Raw genomic sequence first — 23,098 nt, forward strand, 5'->3', positions numbered from 1 at the left:
TAAAAAAAAATACTTATTTGCAGTCACAAAACTTATGTGCAATTGGTCAAATTATCCATATTTAGTGGGTCTGAACATCCTTAAATCTAAAGAATAGTGAGTTTAGAAACAGTTACCTAAATTTGTCTGAAAAACAACAAAAAATCATGTTGGGTGCACAGAGCACCCAATGGGTATAACAACAGCCAACATCATTCCTCCTACTGTCCCACATATAAACATTGATAACAAATACCCTCCATGCTACCCCTGTTTTCATAGGGTGACCAGTTTTATTATTGGTATCTGAATCAATGTTCCCAGGACAATTTCCCTGAATAAAATCCTCTTATCTTGCCCACTTAATATCCTTCCAAAAGATATTTGTTTTATTCCCTACACGAAATGTAATACTCTCACACTTTTCTTTCTAAACTATCTAATGTGAACTGTATTGTAGGAACCTATATGCTTAAAGGCGATCTGGTGGCACAGTAGTTAAGTGCTCAGCTGCTATCCAAAATGTTGGTAGTTCAAGTCTACCAGTGGCTTCTTGGAAACTCTATGTAGTAATTCTACTTGTCCCTATAGGGTCCCAGAGAGTCGGAATCGACTCAATGATGGTGGTATGGGTATATGCTTAAAGTCATCAAGGGATGCAAGAAGGAAATGTTGAAAGAGGCCATTGAAAATGTGTGTTAGAAGAGAGTTTATGATAAAGTGTTTGAGAAGCTTGATTCAGAAAATGCCTAGAGAACTATAATAGAATTGTCAAGAAGTGTAATTAATTTAAAATGAGATTAGATGGCAAAGCTGAGGGTCCATCTCCAGCAGTTGCCAATTGCTCCAGTGCCTGTGCTGAGTCAGGTATAGCTTGATCTGTCCTGGGCTGTGTTCCGAAAGTATAAGGAAATGATCTTAAAATCACTGTGGATTGTGATTTAACGGGAGGATGTGGGACATACAAAACTAGTGTCATTCTTAACATGCAAACCATTGCGGTGATCATAAAATCCAACCTGGACACCTCAATACAATTTAGAGAAGAGAAAAAGAGATACAGGAAGGTTAAGGAAATGCACATGTAAATTTACCTTTTCCACAGATGAATCATCAAGAAAAATCATCACAAGATAATCTAACTGAAATTATTGAATTTGTTCTCTTGGGCTTTGCTGACATGCCCCATCTCCAGTGGTTCCTTTTTGGATTGTTTTTAATCATCTATATGGTTATCCTGTTGAGCAATGGCACCATATTTCTCATAACAAAAATGGATCCTGCTCTCCAGAGCCCTATGTATTTTTTCCTGGCAAATTTTTCCTTCTTGGAAATCTGCTATGTATCAACTACTCTCCCTAGAATGCTGATTAATATTGGGACCCAGAAAAGAACAATTTCCTTCGTTGCCTGTGCTACGCAGATGTGCTTTTTCCTTCTGTTCGAAGGCACAGAATGCTTGCTCCTGGCAGTGATGGCCTATGACCGCTATGTGGCCATTTGTAATCCTCTGCACTATCCTCGAGTCGTGAACCACAGGGTCTGCATTCAGTTGGTGACTGGCTCCTGGACCATTGGAATCCCAGTTCAGATAGGGCAGACGTATCAGATTTTCTCTCTGCCTTTTTGTGGATCTAAACAAATTAACCACTTTTTTTGTGATATCCCGCCAATACTCAAGCTGGCTTGTGGGGACACCTTTGTTAATGAGATGTTGGTCTACACAGTTGCTGTGTTATTTGTCATGGTTCCATTTCTTTTGATACTGAGCTCCTACAGTAAAATCATCTCCATCATCCTGAAGTTGCCATCAGCCACAAGTCAAGCCAAAGCCTTCTCTACCTGCTCGTCTCATCTAATGGTTGTGGTGTTATTCTTTGGATCAGCCATTATTGCCTACTTAAGGCCCAACACTAGACACTCAGAGGGAACTGACAAAATGCTTTCTCTTTTCTACACTATCCTAACTCCTATGTTTAATCCCATGATATATAGTCTAAGGAACAAGGATGTCATAATGGCACTGAGAAAATTGCTTTGTAAATAACTCACTCTATTAAAGAATCAGTTTAATGTATAGAAATTGCTTTCTTACATATTTTTAATTAAATTTCAACAGATGTATACTTTTAACCATACCTTGTGATATGGATTGAATTTTGTCCCCCCGAAATGTGTGAACTTGACTAGGCTATGATTTTCAGTATTGCGGTGCTAGTCCACCATTTTGTTTTATGAGTCTGAGACCTCTAGAAGGCAATTGGTTTGGTTTGGTGATTTCCCTATGTGTTGTAAATCCTACCTTTATAATGTTAATGAGGCAGGATTAGAGGCAGTTATGTTAATGAGGCAGGAGTCAGTCTACAAGAATAGGTTGTATCTTGTGTCAATCTCTTTCGAGATAAAAGAGAGAAACTAGCATAGAGACAGGGAGACCTCCTACCACCAAGAATGAAGAACCAGAAGGCAAGAGGGTTCTTTAGACCCAGGGTCCCTGCTTCGAGAAGCTTCTAGACCAGGGGAAAATTGATGACAAGGACCTTACGATGGAGGCAACAGAGAGAGGAAGCTTCCCCTGGAGCTGTCTCTCTGAATTTGGAATTCTAGCCTCCTTGTCTGTAAGAGAATAAATTTCTTTTTGTTAAGCTATATATACTTGGGGTATTTCTGTTATAACCCAAACCCAGTGCCGTTATAGCAGCACTAAATTACTAAGACACCTTGTCTTCCCAAACAATCATTTCCAAGTTAATAATCTCTTATAAAAAATCTCTCCTCAAATTATATAAGTAATATATGTATTAAACCCATAGCAAATCATTATATTAGTAATTCTATGATTTCATTGTGCAATGTCATCCCTCAATAAAAATTTTTGCTTGGGCTTATTTAATTTAGTCAGTTGTAATAATCTATTACCTAGGGTAAAACATTATTCATTTCCATGAGTGCCCGTACAGTTGTGATACCCATTTTAAAAACCAGGTTTTGCAATATGCATTAATTAAAACTATGCACTGTTCCTTAGGTATCCATGGGGAATTTGTTAGAGGACCCCCAAAAATACCAAAATCTGTGGATACTCAATTTCCTTACATAAAATGGCACAATACTTGCATAGAACCTACTCACAAACTTCCATATACTTTAAATCACCTGTAGATTACCTATAATACCTAATACAATGCAAATGCTGTGTAAATATTTGTTATGCAGTCTTGTTTTGGGAATAGTGACAAGACATGAGGTGAACAATGCACAAACAATGAGGGCTGAAGAGAGAGACTGAAGGTCTGTGACTTGATGGGAGGCTACAGCTGGGTATGCCTATACATCATTTCATTCGCATGGATTCAGTGTAGTGCTTGGCACAATAATAATAATAATATAATCTTTATGATAAACCTGGAAAAGGCTCTGTGGAGAAGTAACATTTGAAGTGAGTCCTAAATAATTAGGAGTAACTATGTAAAGAACACTTTAGTCAGATAAGCATGGAAATAAAGGTAGCGGCCTGATTATATAGCAGTCTTCCATTTCTGTAAGAAATTTGAATTATTCCAAGTACAGTGGGAATCCATGAAATTGTTTTAGATTTTCTGTAGAGAACACTTTGACTGTTAGAATCTACCAACCACTCCTTGGAAACCCTATGGGACAGTTCTACTCTCTCCTATAGGGTCACCATGAGGTGGAACTGACTCAAAGGCAAGAGGTTTGATTTTTTTGGTTGTTGCTGTTTTTTTTTTAATGGAAAACAAAAAAAAAAAAATTAAAAATGCAAATGTCTTAGAAAAGCACTGTAGAGGTTGGTGGGTGCCGTAATGAATCTTTCAAGTGTTTAAATCACTTAAGGCTGTAAACCAAGCCTTGAACAAGAATCAGATGAGATGGGAATCATATTAAATAGCAATTGCTGCATTCTATGATGGTATTTGATTTATATATATACATATATACACATATGTCACTTGGTATCCAAGGGGGATTGTTTTCATTATGTCCGCTGATACCAAAATCTGAAGATGCTCAAGTCTGTTTTATAAAATGATGTAATATTTGATTATAATACATGCACATCTTCCCATATACTTTAAGCCATTTCTAGATTACCTATAATCCTTAATAATGTAAATTCAATGCAAATAGTTGCTATACAGTACTGTATTTTTTAGGGAATAATGTCAGGACAAGAGTCAAACAATGCTCAAACAAAGAGTGCTAGAGAGAGAGACTGAGGACATGTGAAATTCTGACAGGCTATGTCAGGGAAAGCCTACACATCAGTTTATTTGCATGAATTTAGCATGGTGCTCAGAGATTGCTGAATCCAAATTTTGCTATTGGGAACTTTCTTTTTTTTTGGTTCTACTTTTCCAATGTGTTTAATCTCAGATGGTTGATTTTGTGGATGGGGAATTCACAGATACACAGGGCCAACTGCATATACATACACACACACACACACACACACATATACACACACTCACACATGCACACAATGCACACACGCACACACATACACACAGACAGGTACACAGACACACACATACACATACACACACACTCATACACACACATGCGCATACACACACGTACACACACCCACACACACATACAAACACTCAAACACACACTCACACACACACACATACACATACACACATACACACACATTCACATACACACAAACACATACACACACACACCTACACCTACACATACACACATACACACACACATATACATACCCCACATACACACAGACACATACACAGACACACACATACACACATATAGATATACATATATATACTTTATATTATTAATGATAATTATATGATATTTATTATACATGTATGTATGTATACACATGTGTGTATATCTATATATGTATGTATGCATGTAGCTTGGTAGTACAGTGGTTAAAGGACTCTGCAGATAACAGAAAATGGTCAACAGTTCAAACCCACCAGCCACTCTGCAGGAGAATGATGTGGGAATCTGCAAAGATTTACAGCCTTAGTAACCCTATGGGGACGTTCTACTTTGTTCCATAGGTTGTCTATGAGTTGGAATTGACTCAATGGCTGTGTGTTTGGCTTTGGTATACACACACACACACACACACACATAAACTCTGTGAAGAATGGGAATTCCAGAGGACAAAGCTGTGCTCATGAGAAACCTGTTTAGAGACCACGATGCTGTCGTTCAAAGAGAACAAGGGGATACTGGGTGATTTAAAGTCAGGAAAGGTGTGCGTCAGGGTTATATTATTTCATTATACTTATTCAATCTGTATACTGAGCAAATAATCCAAAAAACTGTACTCCATGAAGAAGAATGGGGCATCAGGATTGAAGAAAAGGTCATAAACAACCCACATTATGCAGGTGACACAACCTTGCTTGCTGAAAGTGAAGAGGACTTGAAGCAATTACTGAAGAAGATCAAATACTATAACCTTCAGTGTGGATTGCACATCAACATAAAGAAAATAAAAATCCTCACAAAGGGACCAATAAGCACCATCATGATAAAAAAGAGAGAAGACTGAAGTTGTCAAGGATTTCATTTTACTTGGATTCACTATCCAAACCCATGGAAGCAGCAGTCAAGAAATCAAATGACATATTGCATCAGGCAAAACTGCTGCAAAGGACCTCTTTAAGATGATGAGAAACAATGATGACACTTTAAGGAACCAATACCTATATGTACATTTATCATATCTTTATACATATGTATGTATAAAGTGTTAAGACTCTCACATTATTTTATAGAAAAAAAAACAGAGACACAGAGTTTGCATAATTTTTCCTACTTCACACACTTACCACTATTTTAACTCACTACCCATGTTCTGGAAACCCTGCTGCTAACCAAAGTGTTGGCAGTTTGAATCCATGAGGAGCCACTTGGAAACTCTATGGGGCAGTTCTACTCTGTCGTATAGGGTCGCTATGAGCCAGGGTCGACTTGATGGGAACAGGTTTTTTTTTTTTTTTTTTTTGTACCCATGTTCAGAACCCCTGCTAGAGCAGTGCTTAGAAGCTATGGGTACTAATCAAAAACAGGGCAGTTTGAATCCACCAGCTGCTCCTTGAATAACCTATATGACAGTTTCTACTTTGTCCTGTAATATTGCTATGAGTTGGACTGACTTGATGGCAACAGGTTTGGTTTTTAGGTTTTTACCCATAATCTGTTTATAGACTTGGGTTTGAGATAGTCCTTCACCACTTAAGTTTTTGTTTGACTTGGGAAATTATTTCATCCTTCAATGTCACTTTTTATATTTGAAAAAAAAAAATATGATCCTTGCAGTGTTTTTGTGAGAATTAATATGTTGTAAAGAGCACATCTAACATGGATTTAGTTTATCATGTGACATTGTAACAGTCTGAATTATGACCACATTTATAATTAAGGAATTTCCTTAACATATTTCCTTATCTACAATATTAGAAACAAAGATATCATGGAGAAAAATAGAAAATTAATTAATCATCACCAAACTGGGTTCACACTCAATATAATCCAAATAAGTTTTTGTTTATTTATGCCCTATTTCCAAACAGTTTTCATAGATATATTGTTCACTCTTTTTTGAGTGTTATCTAAGTCATTTGCTGGTGTTAGCTAACATCAGGTCAGGGTCTGACTCATGGCAAACTCATGTGTTACAGAATAGAGCTGTGCTCCATAAGGTTTTATTAAAGATTGCCTATTCTAAGATTTTCAATCCTTTGCATGCTTTACAACCATTCCTGGGGTGATATAAAAACGTTGAATTCTGATTCACTTGCTCTCAGGTGGTGTCAGAAAAAACTTTCCTTGGAGACTGTATCAATCAGGATGGAGAAGTAGAGATCAATATTTAAGGACTCAATACTTATATTATTGTTTGACTTTAAGTTGTTGCTTAATAATAAAAGAACTGCAAACACATATCATAACTACCTTTACTGTATCCTCACAACCAATTCTTTTGATTCAAGAATTGTATAAAGCACAATTTTCTATTTCGCCTTAACAACCTTAGTAAAATTTATTTTATTTCAAATAATGGAAACGTTGAGGTTTGCATTATTGAAAATATCAGATTCTTAAGAAGGAAAATGTTAAAAATATTAGTACCTCTTTAATGCATCCTCATTTTTTGAGGATAAATGTAAGATAGTTCAATTAAGTGTTGAAAATAATACTGTATGTCAAGAAACAGTTCAGTTTACTTCAAGTGTTATATCCAAAATGATTTTCCAAGAGGTAATCAGAGAGGATTTCCGGTCCTGAACAGAGAATCAAGCCTGCAACTATAGGAAGCTACATGAAACCCGATCAGAAGAGACACCAAATGATCAGTTCCACACCACAGCCAAATCGAATTCTTGAAATCCAAAGACAGGGATTGAATTCTGAATTCAGCAAGAAAGCAACACAAAACAACATATTGACAAAGGCTTTCACCCAGAGTCGACAGAAAGAGACAGTCTTTCCCTAGATCTGACACCCTGAATTTGGACTTCCAGCCTCCCAGACTGAGAGAATAAACTTCTATTGGTTAAAGCCATCCACTTGTGGCACTTCTGTTATAGAAACACTACATAACTAAGACAGAATCTGGTACCAGGAATTGTTCTAGAGAAACAAAATTATAAAGATGAGTTTTCTAAATGGGTTCCCAAGTCTGGTTAGTCTTAAAGATATTGATGACTCTGCTCCCAGTAGTAAAGAGTGCACTGCTAATCCATGGTGTGAGGTGGCCATACAAATATGGAAAGTATCACCACCAACGGATGAGGTATTGGGGAAAGGTGAGGGTTGGGTGATTTCACGTGTTATAGCTTTCTACAATTTTGTCAGAATGAGAAGTATAAAGAAGCTAGTTGGTTGGTCCTACTTTAGCTAGACAAACTTGTAAAAGAAAGAGTTGAGCTCAGGGCTTCAGAGTCAAAGGTAAAGTGCTGCATAAACACCCATAAAGATTCCACTAGTACCTTGAAAAAAAGTCCTATTTCTTGTAGGTGTTGTTGTTGTTAGGTGCCGTTGAGTTGATTCCAACTCATGGCCACCCTCATACCACAGAAGGAAACACTGCCAGGTCCTGCAACATGCTCACAATCGTGTTATGCTTGAGCCCATTGTTGCAGCCACTGTGTCAGTCCATCTCATTGAGGCCTGGAAGTGCTGACTCATCTATGCCAAGAAATTTAGATGACAGCTACCTGGTCAACCGACTAGAAGAGATCCATACTTATGCCTATTCCCAAGTAAGGTGATCCAACTGAATTTGGAAATTATTGAACGATATCATGAATATTACATGCAAGGAAAATTTTGCTGAAGATCATTCAAAAGCAGCTGCAACAATATATAGACAAGGAACTGCCAGAAATTCAAACTGGATACAAAAAAGGATGTGGAACCAGGGATATCATTGCTGATGTCAGATAGATCCTGGCTGAAAGCAGAGAATACCAGAAAGATGTCTACCTGTGTTTTATTGACTATGCAAAGGCATTTGATTGTGTGGATTATAACAAATTATGGATAACATTGTAAAGAACGGGAATTCCACAACACTTAATTGAGTTCATGATGAATCTGTATATAGATCAAGAGGTAGTCTTTCGGACAGAACAAGGGAGTATAGTGTGGTTTAAATTCAGGAAAGGTGTGTGTCACTGTTGTATCCTTCAGCTGTACCTATGCAATTTATATGCTGAACATATAATCCGAGAAACTGGACTATAAGAAGAATAGGGCATCAGGATTGGAGGAAGACTCATTAACAAACTGCATTATGCAGATGACACAACCTTGCTTGCTGAAAGTGAAGAGGACTTGAAGCATTTACTAATGAAAACCAGAGACCACAGCCTTCAGTGTGAATTACATGTCAACATAAAGAAAACAAGAATTCTCACACCTGGACCAATGAGCAACATCATGATAAACAGAAAAATTGAAGTTGTTAAGGATTTCATTTTACTTGGATCCACAATCAACAGCCATGGAAGCAACAGCGAAGAAATCAAAAGACACATTGCTTCAGAAAAATCTGCCACAAAAGACCTTTATAAAGTGTTGAAAAGCAAAGATGTCACCTTGAAGACTAAGGTGCGCCTGAGCCAGCCATGGTGTTTTCAATCGACTCATATGCATATGAAAGCTGGGGGATGAATAAAGAAGACTGAATAAAAATTGATTCCTTTCAATTGTGATGTTGGCAAAGAATATTGAATATATGATAAAATGCCAAAGGTATAAGCAAATCTGCCTTGGAAGATGTACAACGGGAATGCTCCTTACAGAAAAGGACTTTGGACTTGTTATCAGGAGAGATCAGTCCATGGAGAAGGACATCATGCTTGGTAGGGTACAAGGTCAATGAAGGAGAGGAAGATGCTCAATGAGATGGATTGACACAGTGGCTGCAACAATGGGTTCAAGGGTACCAAGGAGTGTGAGGATGGCACAGGACGTGGCAGTGTTTCTTTCTGTTGTACACAGGGTTGGTATGAGTTGAAACCAACTCCTTGGCCTCTAACAACAACAGCAACAGAGAATCTTTGCAAGTGTTAATTAAGGGAGTACTCCAAATGGAAAGGCAAGAGCATTAAATAAATACGTGTATCTAAACACAGAACAAAATAACTAAATTAATAAAATATGAGACAGAGATTTCCAAAAATGCAACAACATGGACAATTACGAGGGTGAAGCATATGGCATTTTCAAGGAATAAATTCAATAATTAAATGCCACAAACAATACAATATGCATTTTATAAGAAATAAGCACAAAGAAAATTTATCAAAAATAGGTTGAATATTCATGTTAATGGAGACACACCAACATCAAAGAGGGAGGGACGAGCATATCAGAAATAGGTTTGTTTTATTAAGTATATATGTTAACAGTTGTTCATTGTTGTAATTATAAGTTGTGTAATGTAATATATGTGGTAACCACTAAGAAATAGTCAAGGAAAAACTTTCATAAGAGAAGGAAGAATGCAAAGAAGCTCATCACAAGAAAGCAACCATGTATAAACAAAAACAGAAAAATCAGAATATAAAATCAAAGAAGACACAAAACACTCAAAAACTAAGAGCAAAATGAGGGACGTAGACACTTCCTTTTCAGTAATAAATGTAAATGGTTTAAATACCACATGCAAAAAGAAAAGAGCAGCAGAATAGATTAAAAAAAATGATCCATCATTCTGCAGTCTACACAAAACACACATTAGTCACAGGACACAAACAGACTGAAAATAAAAGCTCGGAGAAAAATATTCCATGGAATCAACAAAAAATTAACAGTAGGTTTGGCCATACTAACATCAGGTAAAATAGACTTTAAATCAAAATCTATTACAAGAGATAAAGAAGGACATTACATGATAATAAGAGGGTCAATTAGCACATACATATAACAACTCTAAATATATACGGACCTAACTGCAATGCACCAAAGTACATGCAACAAATACTGACTAATGGGAAACAGAAATAGTCAACTTCACAATACTGGTAGGGGACTTCAACACACCACTTTCAATTACAGACAGAATATCTAAAAAGAAGATCACTAAGGTGATTGAGAAATTAAGTAAAGCCATAAACCAATTGGACCTAACAGATCATACAGAATACTCCACTCAGCATCAGAACAATACCCATTCCTCTCCAGCATACATGAATCATTTTCCAGAAGAGACTGTATGCTAGGATAAAATAAGTCTCAGAAATTTAAAAAAGACTGAAATCATACAAAGCATATTCTCTCTGCATAATGGTATGAAGCTACAAATCAACAACAGAAAAAGCAGTGAAGTAAAATCAAACAAACAAACAAAAAAACACGGAAATAAGATGCTACTAAAAATTGAGTCATAGAAGAAATCATAAGGGAATTTACAAAACTCCTAGAATCAAATGAAAATGGAAACACAACATGTAAACCTTTGCTACACAATAAAAGTACTCAGAAATTCATAGCAATACACCTATAAAAAAAAAATGATCCAAAATCATTAACTTTAACAGACAACTTGAACAAATAGAAAAGGAAGAGCAAAAGAAGCCAAAAGTTACCAGAAAAAAAGGAATAATAAAGATCAGGGCAGAAATAAACTAAATAGAAAATAGAAAAACAATAGAAAGAATAAACAAAACCAGAAGTTGGTTCTTTGAAAGGATCAGTAAAATACACAGACCACTGGCTTGATTGATAAAGGGAAAAAACAAAACAAAACAGGCAAATGACCAAATTAAGAAATGAAATTGATGACATGAATCCTACCCAACAGAGGTAAAGAAGGTCATAACTGATTACTATAAAAAATTGTATTCCAATAAATTTGAAAACCTGAATGAAATGGACGAATTCCTAGAAACATACTACCTACCCAAACTAACACAAATGGAGATAGAAAATTTACACAGATCCATTATAAAAGAAGAAGTTGAAGATATTATCGGAAAGCTGCCAACAGAAAAAAGCCCAGTACCAAATGGCTACAGTGGATAATTGTATCAGATTGACTCCAATCCTGCTTGATTTGTTAACACAGAAGAGAAAGAAATACCAGCAATCCCATGTATGAAGCCAGCCTAACCATGATACCTAAACCAGGCAAAGATTTCACAAAATAAGAAAATTGCAGACGAATATCCATTAGAAACATAGATGAAAAGATTTTCAACTAAATTCTAGCCAACAGACCTCAGCCATAGATCAAAAAAATTATTTACCACGGTTAAGTGGATTCATACCCGGATTATAAGGGTGATTCAAACTTAGAAAATCAATTTAATATACTACATAAATAAAACAAAGAACCATATGATCCTATCAATTGATCCAGAAAATGCATTCAATAAAATTCAACATCCTCTCCTGTTACAAACTCTCATTAAAATAGGTATAAAAAAAAAAAAATTTAAAAGGGAAATTTCCCAACGTAATTGAGTATATACGCAAACCAATAGCCAACTTTATACTCAATAGAGAAAAGCAGAAAGCCTTCACTTTGAGAACAGGAATGAGACAAAGATGTCCATTGTCACCACTCTTATTCAACATCTTACTCAACGTCCCAGCCATTGCAATAAGAAGAGAAAGAGAAATAAAAGGTAAACAAGTCGGAAAGGAAGATGTAAAACTGTATTTGCAGATGACATGATCCTATACATGGAAAACCCTAGAGACTCCACAAGAAAACTACTAGAACTAATAGAAGAATTTAGCAACTTTACAGGGTATAAGAGCAACACAAAAAAATCAGTTGTGTTCCTCTACACTAACAAAGACTGCTCCAAAAAAGAAATCAAGCACAATACCATTTATGACAGCCTCTAAATGGACAAAATACCTAGAAATTAACCTAACCAGGAACATAAAAGACTTCTAAAATGAAAATTATAAAACACTACAACAAGAGACTAAAAGAAACTTACATAAATGAAAATACGTCTAGTGCTCATGGATTGTTATACTTAGCATAGCGAAAATGTCAATTCAATCAAAGCGATCTTCAGATAAAATGCAAACCCAATAACACAAACGACATTCTTTACTGAAATGGAAACCTAGTGATCAACATCATATGCAATGGAAAGAAATCCCTGATAGACAAAGCAATCATAGAAAAAGAACAAAGCAGGAGACCTTACACTCTTCAATATTAAAACATACTATGCAGCCACTGTAATCAAAACAGCCTAGTATGTGTTCAATGATATTCAAATAGAGTAACAAACATAAAAAAAATACATGACTAGAAGAAGAAAAAAGAGATAAATAGGACCTCATAAAAATTAGAAACATGATCATCAAAAGACTTTATTAAAAGAGTAAGTAGACAGCTGATAGATGGCAAAAAAAATATTGTGAAAGGACTTATCCAATAAGGGTATAATCTCTAAAATCTGTGAAAAATTGCAACAAGTCACCAACAAAAAGACAAACCATTCACAAAATAGGCAAAAGAAATGAGCAGAAGGCTCACCAGAGTTCATCCAAGCAGCCAAAAAACATATTAGAATATATTCACAATCTTTGGACATTAGAGATATACAACTCATTACTACAGTGAGATACCATCTTACCCCAGCTAAAATGGCATTGATAAAATGAATAAATAAATAAATACAACAACAATAACAAAACAGGTAACAACAAATGGGAAAATCAAGGGGAAAATGGAATCCATATCTATTGCTGGTGGGACTGCAAAATGGTACACCACTATGAAAAATGGTGTGGCACTTGCTTAAAAAAACTAGAAATAGAGCTAACCCATGATTCAGGATTCTATGGGGAAAATATTAAATGATGCAGGAAGCATCAAAACAAGGTGGAAGGAATACACAGAGTCACCATTTAGGGAGGTAGTATATGCTCAGAAATCTATGGTCTTGAAGGAAGAAGTCCAAGCTGCACTGTAGGTATTAGGCACTGGCGATAAACAAAGCTCCAGGAATTGACGGAACAACAATTGAGATGTTTCAACAAATGGATATAATCCTGAAAGTGCTCAATCGTCTATGTGAGAAAATTCGGAAGATAGCTGCCTGACCAACCTACAGGAAGAAATCCATATTTAAGCCTATTCCCAAGACAATTGATTCAACCTAATGTGGAAATTATCTAACAATATCATTAATATAAATTAATTAAACATAAGTTAAAATAAATTTTATTGACTATGCAAAGGCATTTGGCTATGTGGATCATAACAATTTATGGGCAACATTACAAAGAATGGGAATTCCAGAACACTTAATTGTGCTCATGAGGAAGCTTTACATAGATAGATCAAGAGGCAGTTGTTCAGACAGAACAAGGGGATACTGATTGTGTTAAAGTCAGGAAAGGTGTGCGTCAGGGTTGTATCTTTTCACCATACCTATTCAATCTGTATGCTGAGCAAATAATCTGAGAAGCTGAACTATATGAAGAACAGGGCACCAGGATTGAAGGAAGACTCATTAACAACCTGCGTTGTTCAAATGACACAACCTTGCTTGCTGAAAGTGAAGAGGAATTGAAGCACTTACTATGAAAATCAGAGACCAGAGCTTTCAGTATGGATTACATGTCAAAATAAAGAAAACAAGAATTCTCACAACTGGACCAATGAGCAACATCATGATAAACAGAGAAGAATTGAAGTTGTTAAGGATTTCATTTTCCTTGGATCCACAATCAACAGCCATGGAAGCAACAGTGAAGAAATCAAAGGATGTGTTGCATTGGGTAAATATGCTGCAAAGGACCTCTTTAAAGAGTTAAAAAGCAAAATGGCACCTTGAAGACTAAGGTGCATCTGATCCAAGTCATGGTGTTTTCAATAGCATCATATGCGTGCAAAAGCTGGTCAATGAATAAGAAAGACCGAAGAAAAATCGACGCCTTTGAATTGTGGCATTGATGAAGAAAATTGAACATACCATAGACTGCCAAAAGAACGAATAAATCTATCTTGCAAGAAGGGCAACCAGAATGCTCCTTAGAAGCATGGATAGCAAGACTGTGTCTTACATACTATGGACATGTTGTCAGGAGGGATCAGTCTCTGGAGAAGGACATCATGCTTGGCAAAGTACACGGACAGCGGAAAAGAGGAAGACCCTCAACGAGGTGGATTCACACGGTGGCTGCAAGAATGAGCTCAAGCATAACAATGATTGTAAGGATGGTGCAGGACCAGGCAGTGTTTTGTTGTGTTGTACATAGAGTTGCTATGAGTCGGAACCCATTCAACAGCACCTAACAACAATATCATTAATACCACACGCAAGTAAAATTTTGCTGAAGATCACAAAAAAGCTGTCCTAGCAGTACCTCAACAGGAACTGCCAGAAAATCAAGCTGGTATCAGAAGAGGATATGGAAAAAGAGATATCATGTCTGATACTGGAAACTCTGGTGGCGTAGTTGTTAAGTGCTACAGCTGTTAACCAAGAGGTCAGCAGTTCAAATCCTCCAAGTGCTCCTTGGAAACTCTAAGGGGCAGTTCTACTCTGTCCTATAGGGTCACTATGAGTCGGAATCTACTTGACGGCGGTGGGTTTTGTCTGATATCAAATGGATCCTAGCTGAAAGCAGAGAATACCAGAGAGATGTTTATCTGTGTTTTATTGACTATACGTGGACATTCGACTGTGTGAATAATACCAAATTACGGATAACATTGCGAACAATGGGAATTCCAGAATTCTTAATTGTGCTCATGAGGAAACTGTACATAAAGCAAGATGTGGTCCTTAGAACGGAACAAGGGGTACCGTGTGGTTTAAAATCAGGAAAGGTGTGTGTCATGGTTGTATCCTTTCACCATACTTATTCAGTCTGTATGCTGAGCAAATTATCCAACAAGCTGGACTATATCAAGAAGAACTCAGCAGCAGGGTTGGAGGAAGACTCATTAACAACCTGCTTTATGCAGATTAAAAAACCATGTTTGCTGAAAATTACAAGGACTTGAAGCACTTACTGATGAAAACCACAGCCTTACATCTTAACATAAAAAAAAGAACAAAAATACTCACAACTGGACCAATAAACAATGCCATGATAAACTGAGAAGAGATTGAAGCTGTCAAGGATTTCATTCTACTTGGATCCACAATCAACACCCATGGAAGCAGCAGTCAAGAAATCAAGACTCATTGCATTGGGCAAATCTGCTGAAAAAGACCTCTATTAAGTGTTAAAAAGCAAAGATGTCACCTTGAAGACTGTAGTGCACCTGACCCAAGCCATGGTGTTTTCAACTGATTCATATGCATGTGAAAGCTGGATGATGAATAAGGAAGATGGAAGAAGAATTGACACTTTTGAATTGTGGTATTGGCGAACAATATTGAATATACTGTGAACTGGCAAAAGAATAAACAAATCTGTCTTGGAAGAAGTGCAACCAGAACATTCCTTAGAAGCAAGGATGGGCAGATAACATCTCACATACTTTGGACACGTTATCAGGAGGGATCAGTTCCTGGAGAAGGAAATCATACTTGGTAAAAGAGAAGATCAGCAAAAAAGAAGACCCTCAAGTGAGAAAGATTATCATAGTGGCTGTAACAGTGGGCTCAAACATAACAAGGATCATGAGGATGGTGCAGGGCCAGGCAGTGTTTCTTTCTGTTTTATGTGGGTCTCTATGAGTAGGAATCCCATTGATAGCACCTAACAACATCACCGAACAATTTTTGTGGAAATTGTCAAATGGGAAGCTAGCTTTCTGTGTAAACTTTCACCAAAAACTCAATAAAATATTATTTTTAAAAATATATGTTGGAAATTAATTAAAAAAAAATTAAAGACCCATGTAAATCCCAAGTAGTTGATTCACGGAACATCACCAGCACTGTAGAAGTCAGTTACCAACCTGATCCTGATCACACTGCCCTCCCATCAAAGCAATAACCACAAATTTGACTTTTATTATAATTATGCTCTTGCTTTTCTATATACTTTCACTACATAAGTATGCTTAGCAAATACAAGTCAATATTCCCTCTTTGCAAATTTTACCTAAAGTCATTCAGTGTGTATTCTGTGCATTTTAATTTCATCAGTAAACATTGGATTTTTATAACTCATTCTTGTTGTTTCACGCATTTCCAGTGTGTTTTGTTCTGTTCCTGTTTATTATTCTGCTGTATAAATACTCAGTCTTTAAAATGCATTTTACTATGGTGGACGTTTGGAATGTTTTTGTTTTTGGACATGCAAACTTTTTCATTGCACATAAGAATTCATTAGAGTGGGGGTTATACCTAAAAGCATCAGGCATTTATTTAGCTCTCAAATAATTTTTCAGAGGGGGTGTATCAATTTATACTTGTAATAGCAACATTTGAAAATACCAATGTGATGTTCCACTTTGTGACCAGTACTCAATATTATCATCCTTTATGATTTTTACCCATTAGCTTGATGTAGAATATGTCACTGTAGTTTCAATTTGAATGTTAATTAATATGCTCTTGGATGTTCATTTTTGTAAAGTACTTTCAGGTATCATTTGATCAATTTTGTTTTGAATGATTTGCTTTTTTTCTTATTTATTTGACTTTTTTATATTAGGGATAGAATCTCTTTGACAATTATATATCTTAAAATTATTTTCCCATTCATTGCCTTTACTTTTCACTCCATAAATGTTCTTTGATAAATAGCAATCTAAATTTTAATTAAGCCAAATAAACTAGTTTTAAGAAACAAAAATGTTCATGAATGAACAGATATAGTTTCCAATATTTACAACAAGGAAAGGACCTCCATTTCTGGTTAAGTTTCAGTGGCTCACAGAAAGTCAAAGTTCCTGCTTCAGGCACTAGAAGAAACTGGATGCATTTTTAAGGATCTTTAGAGATATCAAATAGCTGTGAAAGAAGAAAAGAATGAGGAGAATTTTAAAGTGAAAACTCATTAATCAGAGAAAGACAACCCACTTCATGATTCAAACTTAACTGGCTTACAATCTTTTGCAATTACAAACAATGCTGCAATATAGATTTATTGGATAATTTCATATGTGCGCATGTTTTATTGATTCAAGGACTAAATAACCAGAACAGCCATTGATGTCAAATTGATTCTGATTCATAGTGACCCCATATGTTACAGAGTAGGACTGCTCTACAGAGTTTTCTTGACTGTGCCTTTAACAGAAGCAATCACCAGTCCTTTCTTCTACTGTGTTGCAGAATGTGTTCAAACTGCCAATCTTTAGGTTAGTAGTGGAGAGCAAACCCCCTGTACCACCAAAGTCTAGATACAATGTGATATTAGTCAATGGTATCTAATTTCTCTCCGCAGGACTTGAAGCATTTCGCACTTTAACAATCCTTGTATAAAAAAATGCATGTTCTCCCAAGATATTATATATTCTTTATAAAATACATTCTATGGTGTCTAAAATTTCACTTTTTATGAGATTGGATATCTTTTCATATATTTAAGGGATGATTAAATTGTTATATGTTTGCTCCATTTTTCTATTTATATTTATCTCTTCTCATTGATATTTAAGAATACTTATAGGTGGCAGAGCCAAGATGGCTGACCAGGTAGAACTACCGTGGATCCCTCTTGCAACAAGAACTTGGAAAAACAAGTGAATTGATCACATACATGACAGTCTATGAACCCTGACTATCAAACACAGAACTAAGGAGTTTACCTGAGTGACAGGGGAGCGAAAAGCTGTAATCTGAAGCAGTGACTGCTTCTGGAACCAGTGTCCCCTGCCACAGCCTGGAGCCCTCACAGTTCCCTGGTGCCAGAGTGGTAGGGCTGATTGCGGCTTACTGGGGCAGGGCAAGCATGGGACTCAGCCCTAGCCCCTAACCCCCTGGAGTAACCTTGGCAGAGACTCAGCCAGATCAAGCAGGCTGCACACTGACACAGCTGACAGGAGAACAAGAACCCACAGGGAAGCAGTGACTGTTTTAGGAACCTGGAGCCAGCATCCCAGTCAGAAAATCTTGGCGCTGGGCTTTGGACTAAGTGCAGAGGAGCAGAACATGACTTCCTGAGATGGGCAAGCACAGGATGCACCCCTAACCCCCTAAAGTAACCTTGCTTGGAAACCCAGCCAGCCCATGCAGGCTGCACACCAACGTGGCTGACAGGAGAAGGAGAAATCATGGTGAAGCAGCGACTGGTTTTGGAGCCTGGGGCGCAGCGTCCCAGCCAGAAATCCTTGGCACCGGTCTTTGGACAAGGAGTGGAGGAGGTGATCACAGCTTCCTGAGGTGGCGCAAACATGGGGCCAGGCCTGACCCTTGGGGACAGTCTCGACCCAGCCAGCACACACAGGCTACACACCCCACTGGAATCTCAGATCAAATGGTCTTCACCAAGCAAGTTAAGTAACTTTGTCTATATTGCCCAGCTACTCTCTGTCTATCTGATCCCTCCACTCCCTAACCCAGGTAGCTTCATTAACATTGGAATTTCCTGGGCCAGGGAGTGAAGTGCTCTGTTTTTTTTTTTTCCTAACCCATTCTCCTGATCTGAGAGAAGCAGCAATTAACAATCTGGGAGAGGAAAATCCTTCCCTGACTTCCCTAAGCTGGAATAATAATACAGAACCAGCTCCAGCCAAGCAAAAGAGATCCCCAGTCTCTGGCTTTCATCCCTACAGGGAACCAGGTGGTTATTATAATGCAAAGGAAGTTCTGATGGAGATCTGGCTGTAATTGTTTTAGTGGAGCAGTGGAAAGGCAAGTTTTGGAAGTCTGATACCTCCCCACCTTTTAAACAGAGACCTCACTGATCCACAGCAAGGAAATGAGGGCTAAAGATCCACCCACACCATCTGGCCACCTGCTAAAGAGGTCTGAAGATAGAGATGCCTACCAGTCTTTAGAGGTACACGCATTGGGTGCCTAAGGTACAGCAGCAGTGGCCACCCACCAAAGTGCTCTGGGAATAAAGACACTCCTAACTCACTGGCATGTGGGCGAAGGGTCTCAGTATCCTGCCCTCCTTCGAATGTGACCCCCTGCCGCTACTAGAATCTGGTGCATACAACCATCACCACTATTCCTCTAAGTTAATAGGTGACACCCTACACCACACAATTGGTGACCCACAATCAGCACACCTAAGCTGATTAGATTCAAGAATAGTAAATGGACTCATAGGCTCATATATCTGGTAAGAGCTCAAACCTGGTAATAGGACATAAGTGATTCAAAGACTACAACAATCAATATAGTGCAATCTAGTAGCCCATCTGGGTATATTGAAACAAAACAAAACAAGAAGATAAGACTCAGTGAGCAAATATAAAATAAATCATTACAATATCTTATAGATCGCTCGGAGACAGCAGTCAATATCAAATCACATAAAGGGGGAGACCATGATTGCTTCGACAAATCCCCAAATTAAAGACTCAAAATCTCTCCCAAATGAGGATACGATCCTGGAATTGCCAGATGTAGAATATAAAAAAACTAATATACAGAATGATTCAAGACATCAGGGATGACCTCAGAAATGAAATAAGGCAATCTACAGAAAAAGCCAAGGAACGCACTGATAAAGCAGTTGAAGAAATCAAAAAGATTATTCAAGAACATAGTCAAAAAATTAATAAGTTTCAAGAATCCATAGAGACACGGCATTCAGAAATCCAAAAGATTAACAATAAAATTACAGAATTAGACAAAAAGGACTGTATTGAAAAATTGGAATGCAGAGTGGGGGAGATAGAGGATAAGGCAATTGACACCAATATAAAAAGTTGAAGAAAAAACAGATAAAAGAATTAAAAAAAAAATGAAGAAACCCTAAGAATCAATTGGGACTCTATCAAGAAGGATAACTTGCGTGTGATTGGAGTTACAGAACAGAGAGGGATAACAGACAATACAGAGAGAATAGTTGAAGACCTGTTGGCAGAAAACTTTCCTGGCATCATGAAAAATGAAAGTATATCTATCCAAGATGCTCATCGAACACCATACAAGATAGATCCCGAAAGAAAATCACCAAGGCATATTATCATCAGACTTGCCAAAACTGAAAATAAAGAGAAAATTTTAAACCATCCAGGGTTAAATGAAAAGTCACCTACAAAGGAGAATCAATAAGTTCAGACTACTCAGCAGAAGCCATGCAGGCAAAAAGGCAAAGGGATGATATGTATAGAGCACTGAAGGAGAAAAACTGCCAGCCAAGAATCATATATCCAGCAAAACTCAAATATGAAGGTGAAATTAAGACATTTACAGATAAACACAAGCTTAGAAAATTTGCAAAAACCAAACCAAACCTACAACAATTACTGAAGGAAATTCTTGGGTCAGAAAATCAATAATATCAAACACCAATACAACACAAGGTTACAGAACAGAACATCCTGATATCAACTCAAATAAGGAAATCACAAAAACAAAATAAGATTAATTCAAAAAAGAAAAAAATGCTCAAAACAGAAGCATAGAAGTTATTATGTAAAAGAGTACAATAATCAGAAAAGAGGGACTAAATACAGGACACATAGATCTTCAATATGGAGAGGAAAACAAGGCGATATAGGAAGATACCAGTTAGGGTTTTACTTAGAAAAATAGGGGTAAATATTAAGGTAACCACAAGGGGGTCTAACAATTCCATACTTCAAAATTAAAACCAAGATAAACATAACGATGCAGCAAAAATAAATTCAACTACTATGAAAATGAGGAACACACAATTTACAAAGAAAAACTTCTCATCACAAAAAAGTAAGTGGAAAAATGGAATTGGCAATAACACACAAAAAAAGGCATCAAAATGACAGCACTAAACTCATAAAACTCATACTTATCTATAATTACGCTGAATGTAAATGGACTAAATGCACCAATATAGAGACAGAGAGTCTCAGACTGGATTAGAAAACCTGATCCGTCCATATGCTGCCTACAAGAGACACATCTTAGACTTAGAAACACAAATAAACTAAAACTCAAAGGGTGGAAAAAAATATATCTAGCACACAAAAATAAAAAAAAGAAGAGCAGGAGTGGCAATATTAATTTCTGACAAAATAGACTTTAAAGTTAAATCCACCACAAAGGATAAAGAAGGACACTACATAATGATTAAAGGAACAATTTACCAGGAAGATATAAACATATTAAATGTTTATGCACCCAATGACAGGGCTGGAAGATACATAAAACAAACTTTAACAGAATTGAAAAGAGAGATAGGCACCTCCACAATTATAGTAGGAGACTTCAACACACCACTTTTGGAGAAGGATAGGACTTCCAGAAAGAAGCTCAATAGAGACACAGAAGATCAAATTTCTACAATCAACCCAAGTTGACCTCATAGACTTATACAGAACACTCCACCCAACAGCTGCAAAGTATACTTTTTTTCTAGTGCACATGGAACATTCTCTAGAATAGATCACATATTAGGTCATAAAACAAACCTTGTCAGAATCCAAAATATCGAAATATTACAAAGCATCTTCTCAGACCATAAGGCCATAAAAGTAGAAATCAACAACAGAAAAATCAGGGAAAAGAAATCAAATACTTGGAAATTGAACAATACCCTGCTCCAAAAAGACTGGGTTATAGAAGACATTAAGGAGGGAATAAAGAAATTCATAGAATGTAACAAGACTGAAAACACTTCCTATCAAAACCTCTGGGACACAGCAGAAGCAGTACTCAGAGGTCAATTTATACAGATAAATGCACACATACATAAAGAAGAAAGAGCCAAAATCAGAGACCTGTCCCTGCAACTTGAACAAATAGAAAGCAAAAAACAAAAATATCCTTCAGGCACCATAAGATAGCAAATTATAGAAATTAGAGCAAAATTAAATGAATTAGAGAACAGAAAAATACTTGAAAGAATTAACAAAGGAAAAGCTGGTTCTTTGAAAAAATCAGCAAAATTAATAAACCGTTGGCCAAACTGACTAAAGATTTACAGGAAAGGAAACAAACAACCCAAATAAGAAATGAGATGGGCCATATCACAACAGAACCAACTGAAATTAAAAGAATCATACTAGATTACTAGGAAAAAATTGTACTCTAACAAATTTGCAAACCTAGAAGAAATGGATGAATTCCTAGAAACACACTACGTACCTAAACTAACACAATCAGAAGTAGAATAACTAAATAGACCCATAACAAAAAAAGAGATTGAAAAGGTAATCAAAAAACTCCCAACAAAAAAAAAACCCTGGCCCGGACGGCTTCACTGCAGAGTTCTACCGAACTTTCAGAGAAGAGTTAACACCACTACTACTAAAGATATTGCAAAGCATAGAAAATGACGGAATACTACCTAACTCATTCTATGAAGCCACCATATCCCTGATACCAAAACCAGGTAAAGACACCACAAAAAAAGAAAGTTACAGACCTATATCCCTCATGAACATAGATGCAAAAATCCTCAACAAAATTCTAGCCAATAGAATTCAACAACATATCCAAAAAATAATCCACCACGACCAAGTGGGATTTATACCAGGTATGCAAGGTTGGTTCAATGTCAGAAAAACAATTAACGTAATCCACCATATAAATGAAACAAAAGACAAAAACCACATGAT

At 36.7% G+C, this 23,098-nt stretch overlaps 1 protein-coding gene across 1 annotated transcript; it reads left to right on the forward strand.

The window, feature by feature from the left end:
* Positions 1-1,069: 1,069 nt before the first annotated feature.
* Positions 1,070-2,026, forward strand: LOC126079606 (olfactory receptor 10AG1-like). The gene has a single exon (XM_049890714.1). It carries the CDS (start codon positions 1,085-1,087, stop codon positions 2,024-2,026), a length of 942 nt encoding a protein of 313 aa, XP_049746671.1. The 5' UTR covers positions 1,070-1,084.
* Positions 2,027-23,098: the final 21,072 nt, after the last annotated feature.

This window comes from Elephas maximus, chromosome 7, assembly GCF_024166365.1.
Source record: "Elephas maximus indicus isolate mEleMax1 chromosome 7, mEleMax1 primary haplotype, whole genome shotgun sequence".
Lineage (NCBI taxonomy): Eukaryota > Metazoa > Chordata > Mammalia > Proboscidea > Elephantidae > Elephas > Elephas maximus.

Excerpts from the sequence above, each read along its gene's own strand:
- LOC126079606 (XM_049890714.1), top strand. The coding sequence starts at position 1,085 with ATGAATCATCAAGAAAAATCATCACAAGATAATCTAACTGAAATTATT.